The following is a 21,261-nucleotide window of genomic DNA, read 5'->3' as shown; positions in this document are numbered from 1 at the left end:
GTGTATTAATTATAATATGCACAAGTCAAGTTTCTTCTTACGGTGCCGTGCAGATTCCTGCGTAGGCGTTCATCTTTTTCTTCCTCATCAGATGGTTCTGTTAACTGCCGCGACTTGGAGTGCTTGGAAGTCCTGTATGCCTGTCCAATGACGAATATTTCTCAGCCAGGATAACTTCCTTCGTCCTATCCCTCTTGCCCCCACTCTATTTTACCCACCTTAGAGGATCAGACGCTGAAAGTGATAGCGTTCTCCACGTAGTATGTGTCCCAAATAGGCTATTTTCCTCTTCTTGATGATTTCGAAGAGATCACGTTGTTCCAGACCAGCTCTTCTGAGAATGTCTTCATTCCTCACACAGTCGACCCAGGGCACTCTTAGCATTCGTCGTAGGGTCCACATTTCGAAGAGCTTCAATTCCGGTTATTGTTGCTACCTTCAGTGTCCATGCTTCCACACCATATAACAAAACGGACCAGACATAGCACTTCACCATTCACCATCTAAGGCCGAAGTTCAAATTCCTATCTGTGAGAAATCTTTGCAGTCTCAGAAAAGTAGATCTTGCTTGATCGATCCTGCATTTGATCTCTTGATCCGGATCCCACGTTTCTTTAACCATGCATCCCAAATATTTAAATTGTGTGACCTGCTTGATGACCTCTCCATTTAAGTAAATTCTGGTGTTCGGAATATTGTTTCTGCTAACAGCCATAAATTTAGTTTTTGTAGTATTTATGTTTAAACCCAGTCTTTGACTTTCACTGTTAACCTTATTTAGAAGGATTTGGAGATCATTTGCATTGTCTGCATAAATCAAGTTAAAGATATAAAATACAATACAATAATCTTGCCACTGGATATTTCAATACTAGTCAATATTTCCACTATTTCCAGGGAGTGGTATAGCACTGGCCAATAAAAAACGTTACGCGCATGACTATCGTCTGGCAACGAAACCTGCTGCGAAAATCTCCACCAATCTGGTTGGTTGAACTGATAAATTTTCCCGGCGTTGCCAGCTTTGCCTAAGCGTTTGATATCTTTAGAAAATAGTTACCATTTAGAATAGAGACAATGAAGGAAATCAGCTAAAAAATAAATATACATCAAACAACAAGAACTATGCCTAGCCAATGTTTTCACCCCAGACCCCAGGAACACGTATAATATGATAACATTTTTTCGAAAAGAGATTTTGAAAATCGTGCATTTTCGTGTATATTTTAGAAAACCTTTTACAATGGATCCGCATTTCTTTTGCTGCCTCAGCTCCGTTTGTCAGATAATAATACATGCATAAATTTGTACAGGGTTATATAAAACATATTGCTATATTCAACTGTTCGGGAGATATGAACGAAGTTTTGCGCATGTTGTACTGAATAAAAAACAATGAAAGGTGGTCTATGCAACAATTTTGTTATTACCTGTTATACAAAGCGGTTCAAAATGACTGTAAAGCTTACTCAACACCTAGATGCACTGAATACAAATACGTGGAGCATGCCAAACAGTGTGAATATTAAAACCGTATGATCGAAAAAGTTTTATGTCAAAGACATAAAACTTGTCAAAAATTAACACTAATTATACCAAAGATTAAAAAAGGATAGAACGTTTCCAAACAGGTACAAATCTATTTCCAAAAAATATTTTATCTCGAATTTTAAACTACACCATTTAAAAATGATTTTTACTCAATATAAAGGAAATTAAAACCTTCTTCGGGCCTAAAGAAAGGTACAAACCAAGTAAATGATGTCTATGGCTTGACCTCGACAAAATTATCATCGATTGTTATTCCCCAGCCATCTTTGACGCCGTTTTTTTTTTGGATCGTATGGTATTATATTACTGTCGTATTATAGTTTGCATTTGATGCATTTTGATGTTGAATAAACTGTATATAACATATGTCCAACAACACAATGAAGTAGTAGTACAAAATATACCTAAATGTAAATGTATACCGTTTTTTAGTTCTATACAGTGTAATCTTAAATGTCAAAATGATATTTAAGAAAGCACTGTTAAACATCTTCGACATCATTATAAAAATAATTAAGCTGAATGATTCTGTATCAAAGAAACCGAAAAACGGTGACATAAGAAGCTAGAGTAGTTCGTAATAGCCATTTAGGTTTCATAAAAATTAATTTTCGGTAGCAATTAACTGTTTTGAGACGCTCTCTGCATAATGTTACGCCATAGATTCAAGTGTTTTTAGAATAATTTAATGGACCAGACTATATATTTAACATGTGGAGATTAATAGCAGTTTATGTGTAAATCAAAACTAGTTTGCTTGATTTTTTTTTGTTATATTAATCGATTTTTGTTCCAATATAAATATGTGGTATTAGCTTTTGGTAATTATATTATAATTCGTTTTTTGTCTGTTTTTGCTGGTTGATATCGAAGACTGAGAAAATTGTTTTGTTTGTTTTCGTTTACTATTCTATTTATTTTCATCTTTGATTCGGAAATGTCTAATTATTTATTGTCTAGTGATATATAAATTTAATACGTATTTGTAATAAAAACTTGTTGTAATCGTTTTAAGCATATTAATTTATTATTTTTTAATAAATTACAATTAATTATTCATAACCGTTTTATTTACAATTGCCTTACATTATTGTAGCGAAAGAGACTATACAGGGTGAGTCTTAAATAAGTGCAAATATTTTCGACCCCAGGAACACGTCTATGAGGTTATTTTCGCCAAAAAATTAAAAATATTTTTTTTATTAAATTTTCCTGCATATTTTAGAAAACTTTTTAAAATTGCCTGTTCACTACAAATCTTCTCACGGTATAATATCTTAATCTCTGATATGGTTACGGCTTTACTCTATGGTTACGGCACTAACAGGGATGCAAATACAGAAAAAATCCGGCGGCTCTCAATTTTTTTTAAATAAATGAATTTTAAATGTTCAAACTTGAATAACTCTTAAAAAAACTTTAAATTATTTGAAAAATGGTAAAAAGAAAATAATATGTTTCTTTTACCGAGATGTACCAGCCTTGAAAATATTTGCACTCATTTAAGATTCACCCTGTATAATGATAATGTGGGTTTTTATTTATAAAGTAAAGTAAAAGATTTCAGTTAACGTCTCCTTTTTGCTGCCAGGGCTAATCTGGACGGGGCCTACTTTGTTTACGCGGAATCCGAACCGCGGTTCTCGGCTATATCATGGTCAATGACCTACCGACTTGGCAGGTGTCTAAATCAACTCTTACTCACGAGATATCCGATCTCATCGGCCTCGAACCGGCGCGAGTATGTCGCTAGTGGTAGGAAAATAATTTTTAGAGGTTACTAGTTTATTTGGTTGCCTATGATATGCATATACAGGGTGTTTCCTAATTAATCTAAAAAAATAATATAAAATCGTTAGAAAACGAATTAAGGCAGGCTCTTAATAAGTATATTTATTTTTTTTCTCGACAACCGTTTGATGAACAAGAAAAAACTCAAAAGATCAATTTTGTTGAAAAAGGATGGCCAGTCAAAGAAAAATATATTTTCTTTAAAAAAGCAGTGGTGTGCCATTTATGTTAGCAAAAAAATCGTTTTTTTTTAATTTTAACACCCTGTATATCAGAAAGGAAGTACTTTAGACCCAATGGTTATATATAAAAATTGTTTAAGAACACATGAGGAATCACACCATAATTTTTTGAGACTAATTCGAAAACACCCTGTATATTGTCAACTTGACGACGACTGCTGATAAATCAAAAATACGCTTTCAGTGAAAAAGCCTGATTTTCGCAGGAAAATTTTTTTTTTTGATTTTATTGAATTTGGGCCTGCGTTTGCAAATACTGGTTTGTTTTTTAATTTTCTATCTATCTAAATTTTAAATATCACAGTCAGAAATAGTTTTAGTATTTATTAACTGTAAAAATGGTGTTTTCTTGTTGTGTTGCATCTTGCAAAGAAACTAACAAAACTGCAAAAATGTAGGGGAGATCGGGGCAAGTTGGCGAAGTAAAATACAAAAGGCTCCAAAACATGAACTAACGGGTTTAAAAAAAAAGATCCCATTTCATCTGTTAGTACATTTATTCAGGTACATAATAAAACATAAAAAACAAAATAAAGTATACTCTTGAAAAAATATAAAGAAAAAAACAAAAAGTGCATTTTCGTCAACTTGCCCCAGTACCGGGGTAAGATGACGAGCCTATAGGGGCACGATGACGATTATAAACAAATGTCGCGGGTATATGTGCCATCTTTTTCGTAGGCTGTGCACGACTCGTGCCACCAACTCTCGCACGTGTTACATTGAATCCAGTCTTCTGTAGGAGGCTCAATATAAGATTCCTGGCAGCCAGGACAAAAAATGTCATTAGTTTTCTTCTTCTTTCCTACCTGCTTTTCACGATTTTCTTGAAATACATTTCTCTTGACTTTCACAGAATCAACCTTCCTTCTTTTAATTTCTTTTAAGTTTTTTCATTGTTTCCTTTCCTGTTCTTCTTTGTTGGGTGTTGAGGTGATAACAGAAGCCCTTTGTTTAGTCTTTTTGAGGTAGTTTTTTTATGGGACGTGTATATTTGGGAAAGGGTCTCATTTCAAGTAGCGTAACTACTCTCAACATTAGAGATTGTTTGACTGGAGCTGGATGAACTCATAGTGCCAAGAGCTTGTGCTTCATTGTTTTTGCGAGATTTTTTTTTTGCTGTAGGCCTGAAGGTCCAGGAAGGGTCAAATTCATTGACCTTGCCGGCTGATTTTTTTGGAGAAAGCAATGGGGGTTCAACATCTACAGTGTTTCTGAAACGTTTTTATTCTTTGCAGAATCCATTTTATTCAATCCTGAGGGTCCTGGGAGAATTAAATTCACCAGCTTTTCTGGCTCAGTTTTGTTGAAAACCGCTGGTGGTTTACCATCTTGTATTTCATTGTTTTTTGTTTTGGCTTGATCAATTCTATTTGAGCCTGAAGACCCAGGAACTGCTAGTGGTTCATCGTCACTGCTTAAGAACTCGTCCGCAGTTACGTGCCTCTCACTCACCATAGAAGGCGCAAAATCGGAATCTCCAAAGATTTCAGCATTAAAAGGCTCAATGCCGCAAGCGGAAAAACTTTTTATAGCTGTTCCCACAGTTGCAGCCCTTAGATAAGCTTGCCCGAACAACCTACCAACTTCTTTATCGGTGATTTGTTTTCCCGGGTGGTTTACCAAATAGTTATCACAAGTCTGGCTATAGAAAGTCTTGAGAGGTCCAAAAAACCCAACGTCCAACGGTTGTAGGCGGTGGGTACTGTGCGGGGGTAGTCCCAACATAACCACTCCATTATCCCTACAATAATTGATAGCTTCCAGTGAAGTGTGAGACGAGTGATTGTCAACGATCAACAATACGGGTGTCTCTGTGTTTGGGCGAACAAATTTCACGAAATGTTTAAGGTATAGGACAAAGGCTTCTGTATTTATCCATCCACTGGGTTGAGCTATACCAGCAGAGTTTGGAGGACATCCATTTAAAAGATCTGGTCGCATCCTAACTCTTCAAAATAAAAAGGGTGGAACGTAGCTCCCTTGGACATTCATGGCACATACAACGGTAGTGTTTTTTCCACGCTCATCACTAGCAACTTTTGATACTCTCCTAGAACCAGTGTGTGATAAAATCTTTGGCTTTTTATTGGGAACCGTTGATAATCCCGATTCATCTGCATTATAAATGCGGTCAGCAGTAAAATTATTATTTTAATCAGTTTCTCCTAAGTAACTCAAAAATTCCGGGTTACTTCAACTTTATTAAATCCGAATAATCGTCCCAGCGAAGTCGACTCTGGGGTCCTAAGACTTATCCTATGTCTACTCATGAACGACTTAAGCCAGTCAGTGCCTGCCAATTTTGTGGTTTTGCAGAACTGATGGTTTATGTTGTTAAGTTTAGCGAATTCGTAGGCTAGTTTTCTAAATTGTACTGATGTAATTCCAAATACTCTAATACTCAGGTCAGTTAGGTAAGTCATAAACTGAGCTTCCTGAGCATCAGAAAACGTTCTTCTGAATCTCCCACCACTAAGAGGAATTGGTTCGTTGTTATTTTGCTTTTTATATAACGTCTTGTCGCTGAGATTCCATGCTCAATACTGGCAGCTTTAACTGACATATGGTCGTGCAAAATAGAGTGCAACGCGGCAATAAGCACGTCTTCTAACCAAGAGCGAAAAAAATTACATCTGTACGGTGCTATAAGTTCTTACCAATGCAAAACATCAAAAATGAATTTAACTAATTTTATACACAGTGGAGGCAGGTTAAATTCAGTCATCTTGCCTCAACCCCAAGGAAACGCATTTTTTAGAAAACAGCAAAAATTAAATTGTAATTAAGTGAAATTAGGTTGTATCTTACCTTCTAATATTTGTGTCACAATAATCAAGATTAACTATGAAAGGGGCTTCTATTTTTCTTCAAACCTGCGGTAGCATTTTCTGGAGCTGGATGTTTACATCTAACAGGTGTGAAAAGCGGTTATGATTTTTTAAACCCGATGCAAAGCCTATAGCTCCATCTATGTGTAACCAGACGTATTATACACCTAAAAATTTATAGAAAGAAATAAATGGGATTTCCGGGATTCGCCGCAGTTTTTAAATCAGTACTTCGTCATCTTGCCCCGTTCGTCATCATGCCCCGACCTCCCCTACGTGTTTCCAAAAGACGAGAAGGTATGTATCTTAGATAAAAGAAAAATATATGGTATGTATTCGTTGTTTGATTTTTTTTCTTTCGCTTTAAAATCTATAAATCTCGGTCTATTCATTAGACAGCCAGTCGACTTACGATCATTTACATGAAACTCTGTAAAATAAATAAAAAAATAAATTGTAAAATATATATATTCTTATGTTCTATTAAAGTTACTCTGATATACTAATATATCAGTGTAACTTTAAAAATAAATCCTTTGAATTCAAATATAAACATAAAAAACATTTACAGCAGAAAAGGCGAAGGCGCTGAGTTAAACGTAGTCTCCACTAAAAACACGGAGGGGCGCTTTGACCCAAAATTTTACTATTAAGTTTCATATCTATCTTAATAGTAGATTATTTTCTTTTATCTATGGTTTAATCCCGATTTCGATCAAACATGTCATATATTCCTATCTTATGATTTAGAGATAGTACTATATTATCCTAATCGGTAATTATATTGCTTAAACCCACTTTATTAATTAGAACATAAATCGTATAATTTATAGTATTCTCGGAACCATAAACCTTTGATAAATAGATTCGACATTTCAATTATACAGGGTGTTTCAAAAAACATGTGTTATCTCTCGTGTGGAGATTCCTCACGTAAAAGTAAGAGTTATTTTTCATATCAACATAGGTCCGATTCTGCTTTGTTTCGTAGCTACAGGGTGTTAAAGTCCTAATAATTTTTCGATTTATTATAATTTTCTTCCAAGTACTTTTAGTGATTTGAATGAAATTTTGAGGGTAAAAATTACTATAAGTGCGACATATTTTAATGCTAAAAAAGTGTTGATAAATTCATCAGGGACGTGCATATGGGTTATAACTGAAATATTTGAAAAAAAAACATGTGCGCCGCTGACTTTTTTTCTTTTGATATCAAAAATGTGTAGGCCGTTTAATGCCAATTAAAAGTTACCTCTTGATATTTTGTCGAATTCGGCCTCCTTGATGAGATAAACGCAATTTTAATAATCACAAGTAATAATAAAATTAAAATAAAAATGAAATTAATAAATTATACAGGGTTGTTCACCACATACGACACGGAGTATTGTAGCTAAACGATGATATTTTTACAAATTGTAAGTTTGGGGTTCGTTGAAGGACTATTAGAGCTACAATTTAAAAATATTTTTACAAGATACAGTGTCCCAAATAAATAAAAAATATCAAAGTTCTATTTTTTTAAATGGAACACCCTGTATATTATTGCATTTTTAGTTTCTACGATTAAAATAAAGGTAAATTTGATTAAGGTTTATTACACTTAAACCTTACCGTTTTTGAAATATTTTCAATTTTGCGAAATTGCAGTATAAATTTTAAGGCTTCATTTCTCCGTTGTATTATACCACTTCTTACCTATTCCTTCTTTTATTTGGGACACTCTGTATCTTGTAAAAATATTTTTAAATTGTAGCTCTAATAGTCCTTCAACGAACCCAAAACTTACAATTTGTAAAAATCTAGTCGTTTAACTACAATACTCCGTGTCGTATGTGGTGAACAACCCTGTATATTTTACCTAATTTACTATTAAATATTATTACTATTAGTTATTATTACTATTAGTCCAACATACAGCAATTTCAAATAATAAAATTATGACATTTAAGATAATTACAAAAAACCTAACTAATTTTAAAAATTTTAACATCCTGTAACTCTAAAACTCTGCATTTCCATACCCATGTTTATATGAACTTTTTTTCAAATTTTTTGATGAGGAATCAATGAGTACTTATTCAAAACTTTCTTAAGTTACTGATATTATTTTTTTTAAAGGTTGCTGTTAGACTTGGATCAAGGCAATTAATAAATTTAAAAAATTGCGTCAAGGAGGCCGAAATCGACAAAATACCAAGAGAACTTTTAATCGGCATTAAACTGCTTACACTATTTCACTTACAAAAGAAAAGAAAGTCAGTGGCGTACATGCCCTTTTTAGAAAAATATTCCAGTGATAACCCATATGCATGCCCCTAGTGCATATGGCGACATTTTTTTAGCTTTAAAATATGTCGCATTTATTTACTTATTTTACTATTTTTTTACTTTTACCCCGAAAATTTCATTCGAAACGCTAAAGGTAGGTACTTGCCTCACCAGAGATGGCCCATGTTTTTTGAAATACCCTGTATAATATGTATATTATTTCTATAAAATACAATCATAACATGTTCCATAATTTCTTGAATTTTCCAATAAAGTAACAACACTAGACAAAATTTCAAATAGTAAAATATAATTCCGAATATGGTTACGGTTCGGCGAAATTCAAATTTAACAAAAATCTTTAAAATATATATATTGTCATGGCGATCTGTCAAAATAAACCATTTTGATTGGTTAAAAAGTACTGGTCTGAAATTTTCCTTATAATCATATATCACAAGCGGGCTCAATTTTTCATTTTCAGTTTCTCTTGTCTGAATGCATATTGTTAATAATGCGACATAATATATTATTGTGTCTGACAGAATATGTTTGATGGTTTACGCTCCGACACACTGCTATATTTTGAATTTTAAAAATATTACTAGCTTTTTCCCGCCACTACGTTCGCGTTACACCTCGAATCGTTCATGCCTTAATTTAAATGATTGTTTACCTATAGCACAAAATAACTACAACAGATGCGAAAGAACACCGAATTAAGGCTGATTCATGGTACACCGTGACGGGCCGGGGCCGTGCGACGGTGAAGGCACGGCCAAATATTGTCAAATGTTATTTATACGTATGCATTCATGCTAAGCCGAGCACGGGCCAAGCTTCGCCGGAGCGCGTCCGTGCCCCGTCCGTGCCCGGCACGGGTACGGCCCGGTGTACCATGAATCAGCCTTTACGCGTTCAGGTTTCTGTGACCTTCAGAAAGAGTCCATAGACAATCCGCATCAATGTATAGTTTGGGTTATTATTTGTTTGGGTGAAAATAATCTGCACCAATATGTTATCGAGGCATACAAAAAGGTCCACAGACTTCGAGACATACGAAAAATCAAGTCCATTTAGCGTGTGTCGCAATTTTCACACCTTAAAAAATTAGTTTTTTATAGCTATAGCAACTGCAGCGACTATGAAAAAGCTGTGTAATTTTCATAGAAAATAAGGGCATCTGTAATTCATTTGAGAATGTTATAAATCGCTAAAAGAGGTTGGATTTCTATTAATATTAAATAAATTTTATTAAAAATGAACTCAAATTGTTAGTATCATTAAAAACAATTCAAATTCAAAAATTGTATCAGTCAAATTCCCTCATTTAAGGTGAATATTAAAGTAAATATAAATACAGCTCATTCTAAGCTCTACTTATCTTTAAGGAAAATTTAAATCATTGTTGCAATTGGGCCTTAATGCCATTTCGAATGAACAATAGTATTAATATTGTACATTATAATAATAATAAATTTTATATCATAGTGTGTATTAAAACTACTAAAACACTTTTAAATTGGTATTATATTAACAACTTTTGTTTTTTAATCCAAAAAAAAGTTACCAATTTTCTCAATCAAAATATTTGTGGTCCTGAAAAGGACCTTCGTTTTCCCATGTTCGTCAAGGTAGGTAATGGGTAAACGGTAAAAAACAGGATAATGAAATTTAAAAAATTACAAAAATTGTTCAAAAGTGCCTCCCTCTTGCATTAAACAATAACCCAAACGATCATAAAATCCCTCCTCACATTGGATAACATATCAGGGGTGACAGTGTCAAAGGCATTAAATATTTTCTGCCTTAACTGCTCCAAGTTTCGAATTTCTTCATGGCCGTAAATTTTAGATTTTATGTACCCCCATAAAAAGAAATCATTCACCGAGAAGTCAGGTGAAATTAAACGTCAGTCTAAACAAAACTGTCATTTTTGAAAACTTGTCAAAATTTGGACACACGCTAAATGGACTTGATTTTCCTATGTCTCGAAGTCTGTGGACTTTTCTGTATAATCTCACAGTAATTTAATAGATTGCTCGTCATATTATATCAGCTCGTAGGAGATTAGGAAAAAAAAATATATTTATAGTAAAAAAAATTTGTTTAACAAAATTTAAAGATGTGACAAAATAGTTACATTTCTATTGGTTCTATCGGACTTTTTTCGACTATATAAATCTTTATTTTTTTGTAAACTTTAATGCATAAAATATTTTCAATCTAATAAATAATTTAATGATGTAAATAAGAGGAAATTTCTCACATGGGTGGTCAAATTCTATAGTTTTCATTATATCAAACAGCCTCTGAATGTTTTCTTCAGTGCAAAACTCATCAAAATTTAATATAAATAATTTTTCCAGCCTGTAAATAAAATGAACAAATTTTTCCACTTTCATGATCAAAGGCTTTTAAATGGGTAAATAATTTCGGGTTATCCAGAGATTCGGATTCTTTTGCAAATTTTAGACAAATATCACATTGATGTATTTGAAGACCCTTTTTAATGATGTAGTCAAACATAATTAAAGGCATTTTGAGTTGAAAACATTTCTCAGAGGCTGTTTGATATAATGAAAACTATAAAATTTGACCACCCATGTGAGAAATTTCCTCTTATTTACATCATTAAAATATTAAATTGAAAATATTTTATGCATTAAAGTTTACAAAAATAAAGATTTATATAGTCGAAAAAGTCCGATAGAACCAATAGAAAGGTAACTATTTTGTCACATTTTTTAATTAAATTTTGTTAAATAAATTAATTTTTATACTATAAATATCTTTTTTTTTTCCTTATAAATAAACACATTTGCATCCCATTTTAAATAAGATATACAAATTACCAACACTTAGAAATAACAGTTCAAAAGTTCAAAAAAAATCCTACACGCGTTTTTAAAAAGAAACATATAACCACGCACTATGTCATTCCAGCAAGCGAATACGACACAGCATAGGTTTCAGGACTAAACGACTGGTGTATTTACACCACTCAATAGGCGTGTCGGGTTTGCCGAGCGGTTTCCGATGCAGTCGCTTTCTTTCGCATCTGTTATAGGTAATTTGTGCCTATAGATGGAGCTAGTGAGCCTTACAAAAATCCACTATTTAAACTACGATTTTAACAGTTTTAGAGCTATTCGTATTTCATATGAAAGTTTGCTATTGTCGATTTTCTTGGTATTATACAGGGCGAGTCTTAAATAAGTACAAATATTTTCAGGGCTGGTAGATCTCGGTAAAATAAAACATATTTTCTTTTTACTGTTTTTCAAATAACTCTAAAGTAACGGAGTTATTTTAGTTTAAAAATTTCCAAAAAATATAGGTAGGTAAAAGAAAATATTTAGAAAATAATAAATAGTGAAATTAATTTACACTGTGCGGATAGAACCCTACCTATGGTCCCATATAAACTGTATTACTAAAATAAATAGCTTTGACATATAAAGTTTTCAATTGGATATTTGAGGTATTCAATTGTCGCTTTTCTTGATATACTCTCCTGATTTATTTTTATTTTTCAAGAGCATTAATACTCTATACGTTATTTTTTATTCCTAGAAGGATTGTTTGAAAAAGAAATATTTCGTTCATATTATTGATCTCACTACTTTAACTCATGTCTTTTTTTTGTTTTTTTTAAATGATCCTTTGTGCAATATTGTTTGTGTATTATCCAGGGATCACGAAGGTTTATATAAATTTTTACTAACTTTATCCATTTAGTTGATGAATTTCAAAAATCTCTTCTAATTCTATCTGTAGAATTTCATTCTTCTAGACCAGATAGTAACGCGAATTTTCATACAACATTGTTCGACATAATTTTACACTCTAAGTGGACGAGTTTCCAAAAATCGCTTTGCGTAGCTAATTCAATAATCACTAATGTCATTTAAACGAACTTTTGTACTAATATTTGTGTATATAAAGCTGACGGTATTAACTGACCCCTAAAATATCCAAAAACTTGATATATAATCTAACTGACACACCACTGACAATGACAATTTATTTCTGGAGGTATTGTGTGTAGGTGTTTTTCAGGTGTGTTTTAGTATTTAATCGTTTTAAACAAAGAAATAGCCATCAAACAATATAAAAATACTTCATAACAAATCTAGACATATATACCTTTCATTAAAAAAAGAATCAGCAAGATTGGTGAAGCGGTTTCGGCGGGATGGACGTAACAAAAAACCCTTTGAGCTTTTATATATCTATATGGAATGGATGGATATTACGTGATGGAAAAATAAATTTTGATATCTCACAAAAAGCTTTATTATCAAATTTAATCATTCACATATTTTGAATTTTCCATAGCTTAAGTTTTTCGTGAAGCATTTCCTTTTCTTCAGACAATGCAAAGGAGTAATTAATAGCATTGTCTGATATTTTCCATAGATCTTTCTTGTTTAAGTTAAAAGATTCTTGCAGATGTAGAAATTCTTTGGAAAGTGTTGTGTTAAAGACTCCTTTATCGTCAGTCTAGAAAAAAAAAGAAGGAAAAAAATGTAAGATAATTTTTTTTAAAATACCTAATCTCAAAACACACTAGCCAATAAGCAGAATAACTCCCCAAGTAAATTCCCAAATCCCAATAAAGTTATTAACATGACTTACAGCTAGACAATATGGTAAGTCATTCTTCATCCATTCTTGAACATGATGCTCTCTGTGCGATTTTGAGGTAAGGCATATGACGTTTGAAGACAAGCAGCACTCTGCAAATTGCTCAAAAAATTAATAAAACAGTTAATTTATGTATATAATTTGGGTATTTACCTACAGGAATCTGTAGTTTAGTGTACAGGTTCCATATTTCTGCATTTGATGTGTAATTAGGATGAAGAAATGTTCCATGACCTAGTCTCTCAGGTTTAAAATTTAGTATGTCAATCACTTCCGTGTTGTTCTTTATTTCAGCACAATGAATTGCTGAAATTTTATATAAATGAAATTATACCTTAAGGAAAATAAAAAAGGGGATCAATTATAGCGATGAACTAAAATACCAATACGAGTGTTGTCTTTTATATGTTGCATATAGAAACATAGTAGGCGCCTGTCAACATATATCAAATGTCAAAATTAACTGTCATTTTTAGTTAACTTAACGCCAAAGTTTTAGATCGCTTTGTTAAAAGTTGTACCTAAACTGGATTTTTGAAGTTGACGAGTCAGTCAAAAAATGGAAATAAAGCCGAGAAAATATTAAGTTATGAATCCGAAAATAAATGTCAATCGGCTGATTGGGTGTTCCGAGATGAACCAAAACCGACGAAAGTTATCCATTCTCGAAGCGTATCCAAAAATATGGTGGTAACATTTGTCTCAAAAGCGGGTCATATAGCAACAATTCCTCTGCAAGATCCAGTTCTTTGATCTTACTGCTGATATTATATCTCTTTATTTGCCAGAACTAATAGCTGAGTTTCGAAAAACCAACCCTAAACGACGAATAATGCTCCAATGAAAGTTTCCACACAGCTCGAAAAACAATTAAGTTTTTAAAGCAAGAAAACCTCGAATTGTTGGACCATCCTCCATACTGTCCCGACCTAAGTCCTAACAACTTTTTTGCTTTTCCAAAAATTAAGAATGAACTGCGTGTTCAAAGGTTCCAGTTCCCAGAAGATGCAGTCAGCGCTTTCAAAAACGCAATTTTGAAGGTACCAACAAGCGAATGGAATAACTGCTTTCAGAATTATTGGTTCCAACGGATGGAAAAATGCATTTCTCTTCGTGGAGAATACTTCGAAAAACAATAGTATTTAAAAGTTATCTAGGTACTGTTTTTGTCTTTGAACCTCTATATGCAAAATATAAACGATAACGCCGGTATTATCAATAAAAAAAGAATATTACCACAGAATAAACCATTCCTTCGAGCTTTCTCAAAAAGGTCTCTATAAAATGTTCCTTGCGCCGGATCTCCACTAAGATCCACTCCTCTCACAATATCCGGATACATATTCTTGAATTTAATAATAGCATCTAGAGTTTCCGATTGTTCTTGATGGTTTCTTCTTCTATCCAGAGACAACAATAATTTCACAATAATATTAGGAGATTCTTTATCAATAATAGCATTGATGACAGTCTGGATATATTCCTCTTCTGTCATATCCAGTTCTTTTCTTGGAGTGGTTCTAAGCTCCAAATAAATCACGTTGTCTTCAGCGAATTCTTTAATCACTGTTTTGGTGCTCAAGTACAAGTTCTTCTTGGTACTGGTTGCTTTATGAGCTACTTTAAATAATTTGAAGACTTCCTCTATAGTGGTTTGTTCGCTTTGATATTCTAGTATAGCATCGTCAGTGCATCCTAATTGTCTTAAGGTGTTTCTGCTGAGAGAACCGTTCAGATGGGCATGCAATTCCTGTAAAAATTCATATAATAATTGTTGTTTATAATTTTCAGTAATTTTTAATTCTAATAAGTATGTGAAATTACATTGCAGTTTGTTTGATAACCGAATCACTTGAATACAGCTTGAAAAATATGGTTGGATAATTTTGATTTTAAAATATTTGTAATGGTTCTAATTTATGTTGAAAGTTTGATATACCTACATAGAAAAAATATTTTTTCAATAGGATTTGTGTAAACACAATATCATAGTTCCGGATCCAAATGTTAGATTTGTATAATTATATGTTTTATTAATTGTTATAAAGTATTCATAAAAAACGAATTATTACAAAGGGAATTAAAAAAATCACATTTATTTTTATGCAGTACAGACTACGATCATATCTTCTGATTTATTATACGATCTGGCAATTCAGCATTCGTTCCCTGTGTAACTAATAATTATACTAGTCTTTGTAAAAAATAAGAAATAATCGTCTATTTGGTTATTTTCAATAATATATATAACATTAAGTTTTATGGTCTTTTTGTCTGTTTCTAATAAGAATAATCAAATTAACATAGTAATGAGGCAATTGATAGATTTGAGGTTAAAAATGGATTTTAACTTTATTTACTAATATACATAAGTAAAATTACTTTATACAGCGTTTATTCAATTCTGAATGGAACAGCGTTAACATATATACAAAAAATGAAGATTTTAACTTACAATCTTAGGTAGTTTCTCACAAAACGACTCCATTTCAAGCATAGCTGATAACCACTAACCGGCTTCAAACTCGGACAGCGTTGCCACATTGAAGACTAGAAAAATCCTGTAAGATGCATAGTTTTTGGTTTGGTGGACAAAACTACATATAAACATAATTGTCCAGTTTTGGACAATTATGTTTATTTTATTCATATTGTGGAATCTCCACTCCAAGTGTTGTTGGTTCAGCTTCGATAGATTCAAACACGTAAGTAGGTATTATGATCTAGAGAAAAATAAAGAATATGTATATTAAAGATCATGAAAAAGATTATTATTTTGAGTTCAAATTTTAAAAAAGATTTTTGTAAAGACAAGACTGATACAGTTTAAAAGAAGAATGTGTTTTTGTTTGATAATATATAATGTATGTCAAACATAACATATATTTGATCAGTAATTTTTAATGAATAGTGTTGATTATTTATAATACCAAATTAATATCAAATATTTAAGTGATGGCTGAATACAATATGAATAAAATAACAATAAAATTGGTATATTTGCATAATACAAAATTAAGTTTTAAGAATAAAGGTGTTACTAAAAATACTAAGAAATTCATATTTCTTTGTTTTAATTGGTCTAATGTTATTTACATTTTACGTAAGAATTATACCGTATCATCGAAAAAAATCGGCGTCTAGTTGGCTTGGAAATGAACATCGATGAGATTCCCTAAATAACTGTACACATAAAATAATTAACTAGAATTTTACAATCTTGGAAAATTTGATATTCTTGAACCTTGTTTCTAAATATTCTAAATTTTTTGATTTTCCTGGGATTTTCATTATTTTTATTTGGTTTAAAAAAAACGTTTCGGCTAACATTATAGCCTTCATCAGTGTTGTGTCATATGAAAAAAATAGTGTCGAATATAATCCAAAAAATTACATATAAAATATTCACACCACGCACATAATGTTTACTGCGTACTCCATAGTCAATGTAGATAATTTTAGTATTAAGAATAATAATTTTAAAAAATATGTGGTCATCTTTTGATAAGTTTATATTAGTTTATTAATTGCAGTAAACATTATGAGGTGTGAATTATATTGTATATGTAATTTTTTGGATTATATTCGACACTATTTTTCTCATATGAAACAACACTGATGAAGGCTATAGTTAGCCGAAACGTTTTTTTAAACCAAATAAAAATAATGAAAACCCAAATGAAAACTTAATCAGCGTTTTTCCCGAATCTAAAAATCCCAAGAAAATCAAAAATTTTAGGATAATTTTACAAATAAAATGCCAGCGATCTTCATTTCATAGCCGTCGCTGACGCCTTTTTTTAGATAATATTGTATTATTTGCAAATATAATTTTTCGAACATTGATACTTGCAAAATATACATATAAATTTTGTGAATGCAAATAATAATACATCACTATTAGTAGATATTGAATGTTTTTTGTTAAATTAAATCGATTTTCAAACCCCAAAATTTAAAATATATTTACATTTTACCCATTATCTTATGTACCTATACATGATTTGTACATTGTAAAACATTTGCTGCATTTGTGTGGTTCATAGTTTATTTGCCAAAGTATTTATTACCATAAATAGGTATATATGTTGTAGTTATTAACTGTATATTATGTATGTTTCATGTAAACTATATCATTTTTAAAATATAAACCAAAAATCTGAGGAATAATTATGTTTTCCATGTATTCTACAACATATTTATTAATCCGTTATATCTAACTAGCGTGACGTCATAAATCTCGCCCGCAGGCTGATCTTTTAATAGAAGGCACTGATTAGAGAAACTAAAGTATTTTTTCACCGCAGTATCACGTTTGGCGACAGAAAATCAACAAATAGAGCCTGCCACGTGACTCTAGAGCGCGGCTATCTTGCTCTGCAAACTTCGTCGCGCTCCGCAGCTTTTTGAGCGCGCTTTCAGTTCGTTTCCGGCGTTTGCAGTGTCCGGTTGCGGTGTTGCGTCAGCTCTATATCTTTTCGCATAAATTTGGCGCGCTCGCGATGTAGTGCGTCGAAAAGTTGTTTTATTTGTCAAATTGAATTCTTGTTTAATTTTGGTCTGACATTTTACAAAGACCATCTCAGGTTTTTATTCTAATTTTTAGTCTGTTTGCATTTTGTTTATTAGCTTTTATTTCTGGAATTTCTCAATAAATTAGCACTAATTAGCACTCGCACAAAAAAAAATTGAAAATATACTTTTTAAACTTTTTTTGAAATATTTATATATGTTTTATTATTTATACCGAATATAAATATTACAATTTTTACAATTTTTCAAGTGACAAAAAAAATCAAAATATTGTTTTATTTTTAAAATTCAGTTCTAGTTTTCTTCTTGTGTGACGTTTTGAGAATAACACATCAGAAAAGATAAAAAAAATACCGTTTTTTAGTAATTTAGGATAGGAGAAATTTTTTTTTAATTTCGGAAAAATTTTCCCCCTTTTTTTCTCACAAAGGCTTTTTGTTAACTAAATTCTGTTATTATTATTTTTTAGTTTTTTAAAGATATCATCACCACAAGATAATACTAATATGAATTAAAATTAAAAAAAAATCGAAACTACAATTTGGTTCTTCAAGTAAAAAATTTAAATGAGAAAAATATACTTTATATTTTTTCTTTTTTTTTAATATATGCACCTATTAATTGCATTGGCTATAAACTGCGTTATTTATTTAAGAGCCTTTATATAGTACGTCAAACGTTGTTATTTTAATGCCTTCAGTCAAATAGAATAGTTAAATAAATACCAATTGAAACGATATAAATAGCATAATGTTAAAAGAAGTCCTTTTCAATTTTATTTTGATTTAATTTAATTATTGGTTCTTAATACTTTGTTGTTAATTACTGAAAATTAATTTACAAATTTCAGAAAAACTCAGCTTGAATTTTTATTTTAAACTCACATAAATTATAAAAAATTAATTAAATTAAAATAAATAATTAATACTAAATTCAATACATGATGATTATTGTTTTATTATTAGTATATTATATTATGAGCTTAATATCATATAGAGGAACTATAGATTATTATTTTTTAATTAATTTAATTTTGACCAAGTTTGATGTACTGTGGAAAAAATGGGACAGGAATTTTGGATAAAAAATACTTTCCTATAATCTTATATGTATTCCTATCATTTCATTTTTTGAATTATCCTATTATCTGTATTCTTTTATGAGCTACAAATTTTTAATCATCAAGCTTTAGATCAAGAAAGAATAACTACCCTTATTCATTCGATAAGACAAAGACCTCAAAATTTTATTGCAGCTAGAGGTGGATACACGCTATTAAAATTATTATAAATAATTTTAGTAGCGTGTTAAATTAATTAAATTGTTTTGCCAATAAAAGAATCTCTGAAATCAATACTTAAAAATGTGTAGCTCAGAAAAGAATAGAGATAATGGGATAATTCAAAAAATAAAATGTTAGGAATAAATCTGAGATTACAGGAAAGTGTTTTTTTATTTAAAATGCCCGTCTCATTTTTTCCACGGGGTGTTTTTTTACAAAAAAACAACGTTTTGATTTATCCCGGTATAAACCTACCTAACCGAAGAATATAAGCCATTAAAAAATAATTATCGGATTACAAAATAAAAAGTTATGAAACATCAAACATGGTCAACTTTTTAGGGTGGCGGAATTTTGTGTGTTATAATATTAATACCTATATAATCTGATTTAAGTCTATTTATACCCAACCACTTAATAATGGAAATAAAATGTTAACTGGATTACTATACTAAATTAACTTATCTTTCTAAAAGTACTTATACACTCCGAGCTAAGAATAGAATCAGACCAAATCTAATTTGCATAAATCAGAAATCGTTATTAAGACTTGGAATATAGTTGGCGAACTTTTACCGTTTTCAATGGCAAATTAGTGTCAAAAGTTTAGGCGAAACATTTAATCAATATTTAGTAGGGGACTGTAGGGGTGGAATTATTAGGAATTAAATGCGTAGGAATTTTCTGAGAATAAATTTATTAAAACTTTAAGAATTATTATTCTGATAGAACGCTACGGCACAAATTAACTACAATAGATGCGAAAGAACACCGAATTACGCGTTCAGGTTTCTGTGACCTTCAGAAAGAGTCCATAGACAATCCGCATCAATGTATAGTTTGGGTTATTATTTATTTGGGTGAAAATAATCTGCACCAATATGTTATTGAGGCATACAAAAAGGTCCACAGACTTCGAGACATACGAAAAATCAAGTTCATTTAGCGCGCGTCGCAATTTTCACACCTTAAAAAATTAGTTTTTTATAGCTATAGCAACTGCAGCGACTATGAAAAAAGCTGTGTGATTTTCATAGAAAATACGGGCACCTGTAATTCATTTGAGAATGTTATAAATCAATACGTTCCGCTAAAAGAGGTTTCAAATCTCTTGGATTTCTATTAATATTAAATAAATTTTATTAAAAATTGAACTAAAATTGTTAGTATCGTTAAAAACAATTCATATTCAAAAATTGTATCAGTCAAATTCCCTCATTTAAGGTGAATATTAAAGTAAATATAAATACAGCTCATTCTAAGCTCTACTTATCTTTAAGAAAAATTTAGATCATTGTTGCAATTGGGCCTTAATGCCATTTCGAATGAACAATAGTATTAATAATGTACATTATAATAATAATATATTTTATATCATAGTGTGTATTAAAACTACTAAAACACTTTTAAATTGGTATTATATTAACAACTTTTGTTTTTTAATCCAAAAAAAAAGTTACCAATTTTCTCAATCAAAATATTTGTGGTCCTGAAAGGACCTTCGTTTTCCCATGTTCTTCAAGGTAGGTAATAGGTAAACGGTAAAAAAACAGGATAATGAAATTTAAAAAATTACAAAAATTGTTCAAAAGTGCCTCCCTCTTGCATTAAACAATAACCCAAACGATCATAAAATCCCCTCCTCACATTGGATAACATATCAGTGGTGACAGTGTCAAAGGCATTAAATATTTTCTGCCTTAACTACTCCAAGTTTTGAATTTCTTCATGGCCATAAATTTTAGATTTTATGTACCCCCATAAAAAGAAATCATTCACCGAGAAGTCAGGTGAAATTAAACGTCAGTCTAAACAAAACTGTCATTTTTGAAAACTTGTCAAAATTTGGACACACGCTAAATGGACTTGATTTTCCTATGTCTGGAAGTCTGTGGACTTTTCTGTATAATCTCACAGTAATTTAATAGATTGCTCGTCATATTATATCAGCTCGTAGGAGATTAGGAAAAAAAAGATATTTATAGTATAAAAATTAATTTATTTAACAAAATTTAATTAAAGATGTAACAAAATAGTTACATTTCTATTGGTTCTATCGGACTTTTTTCGACTATATAAATCTTTATTTGTAAACTTTAATACATCAAAT

General features: G+C 31.1%; 3 protein-coding genes across 3 annotated transcripts in view; 1 reads left to right on the top strand and 2 right to left on the bottom strand.

Moving 5' to 3' along the window:
* Positions 1-4,787: 4,787 nt before the first annotated feature.
* LOC115879828 lies at positions 4,788-5,528 on the bottom strand. Its single transcript, XM_030896835.1, has one exon. The coding sequence runs from the start codon at positions 5,526-5,528 to the stop codon at positions 4,788-4,790; it is 741 nt and encodes a 246-aa protein (XP_030752695.1).
* A 7,441-nt stretch (positions 5,529-12,969) lies between these two features.
* On the bottom strand, positions 12,970-15,878 carry LOC115879821 (adenosine deaminase-like protein). The gene is made up of 5 exons (XM_030896829.1): positions 15,792-15,878; positions 14,573-15,086; positions 13,490-13,642; positions 13,328-13,428; positions 12,970-13,192 (listed from the first exon to the last, which is right to left on the bottom strand). The coding sequence occupies exons 1-5, from the start codon at positions 15,831-15,833 to the stop codon at positions 13,004-13,006; spliced, it is 999 nt and encodes a 332-aa protein (XP_030752689.1). The 5' UTR covers positions 15,834-15,878; the 3' UTR covers positions 12,970-13,003.
* Positions 15,879-17,731: 1,853 nt separating this feature from the next.
* The window catches only part of LOC115879827, a 28,589-nt gene continuing 25,059 nt past the window's right edge, over positions 17,732-21,261 (top strand). Inside the window, exon 1 of the mRNA XM_030896834.1 lies at positions 17,732-17,941. The gene's annotated coding sequence lies outside the window, so the exon portion shown is untranslated. The remainder of the gene's footprint in view (positions 17,942-21,261) is intronic.

Source organism: Sitophilus oryzae, unplaced genomic scaffold (genome assembly GCF_002938485.1).
Source record: "Sitophilus oryzae breed Bouriz unplaced genomic scaffold, Soryzae_2.0 scaffold_1588_pilon_pilon, whole genome shotgun sequence".
NCBI lineage: Eukaryota > Metazoa > Arthropoda > Insecta > Coleoptera > Curculionidae > Sitophilus > Sitophilus oryzae.
Note: the sequence above shows the minus strand (reverse complement) of the source record. Positions and strands in the feature narration are given on the sequence as shown.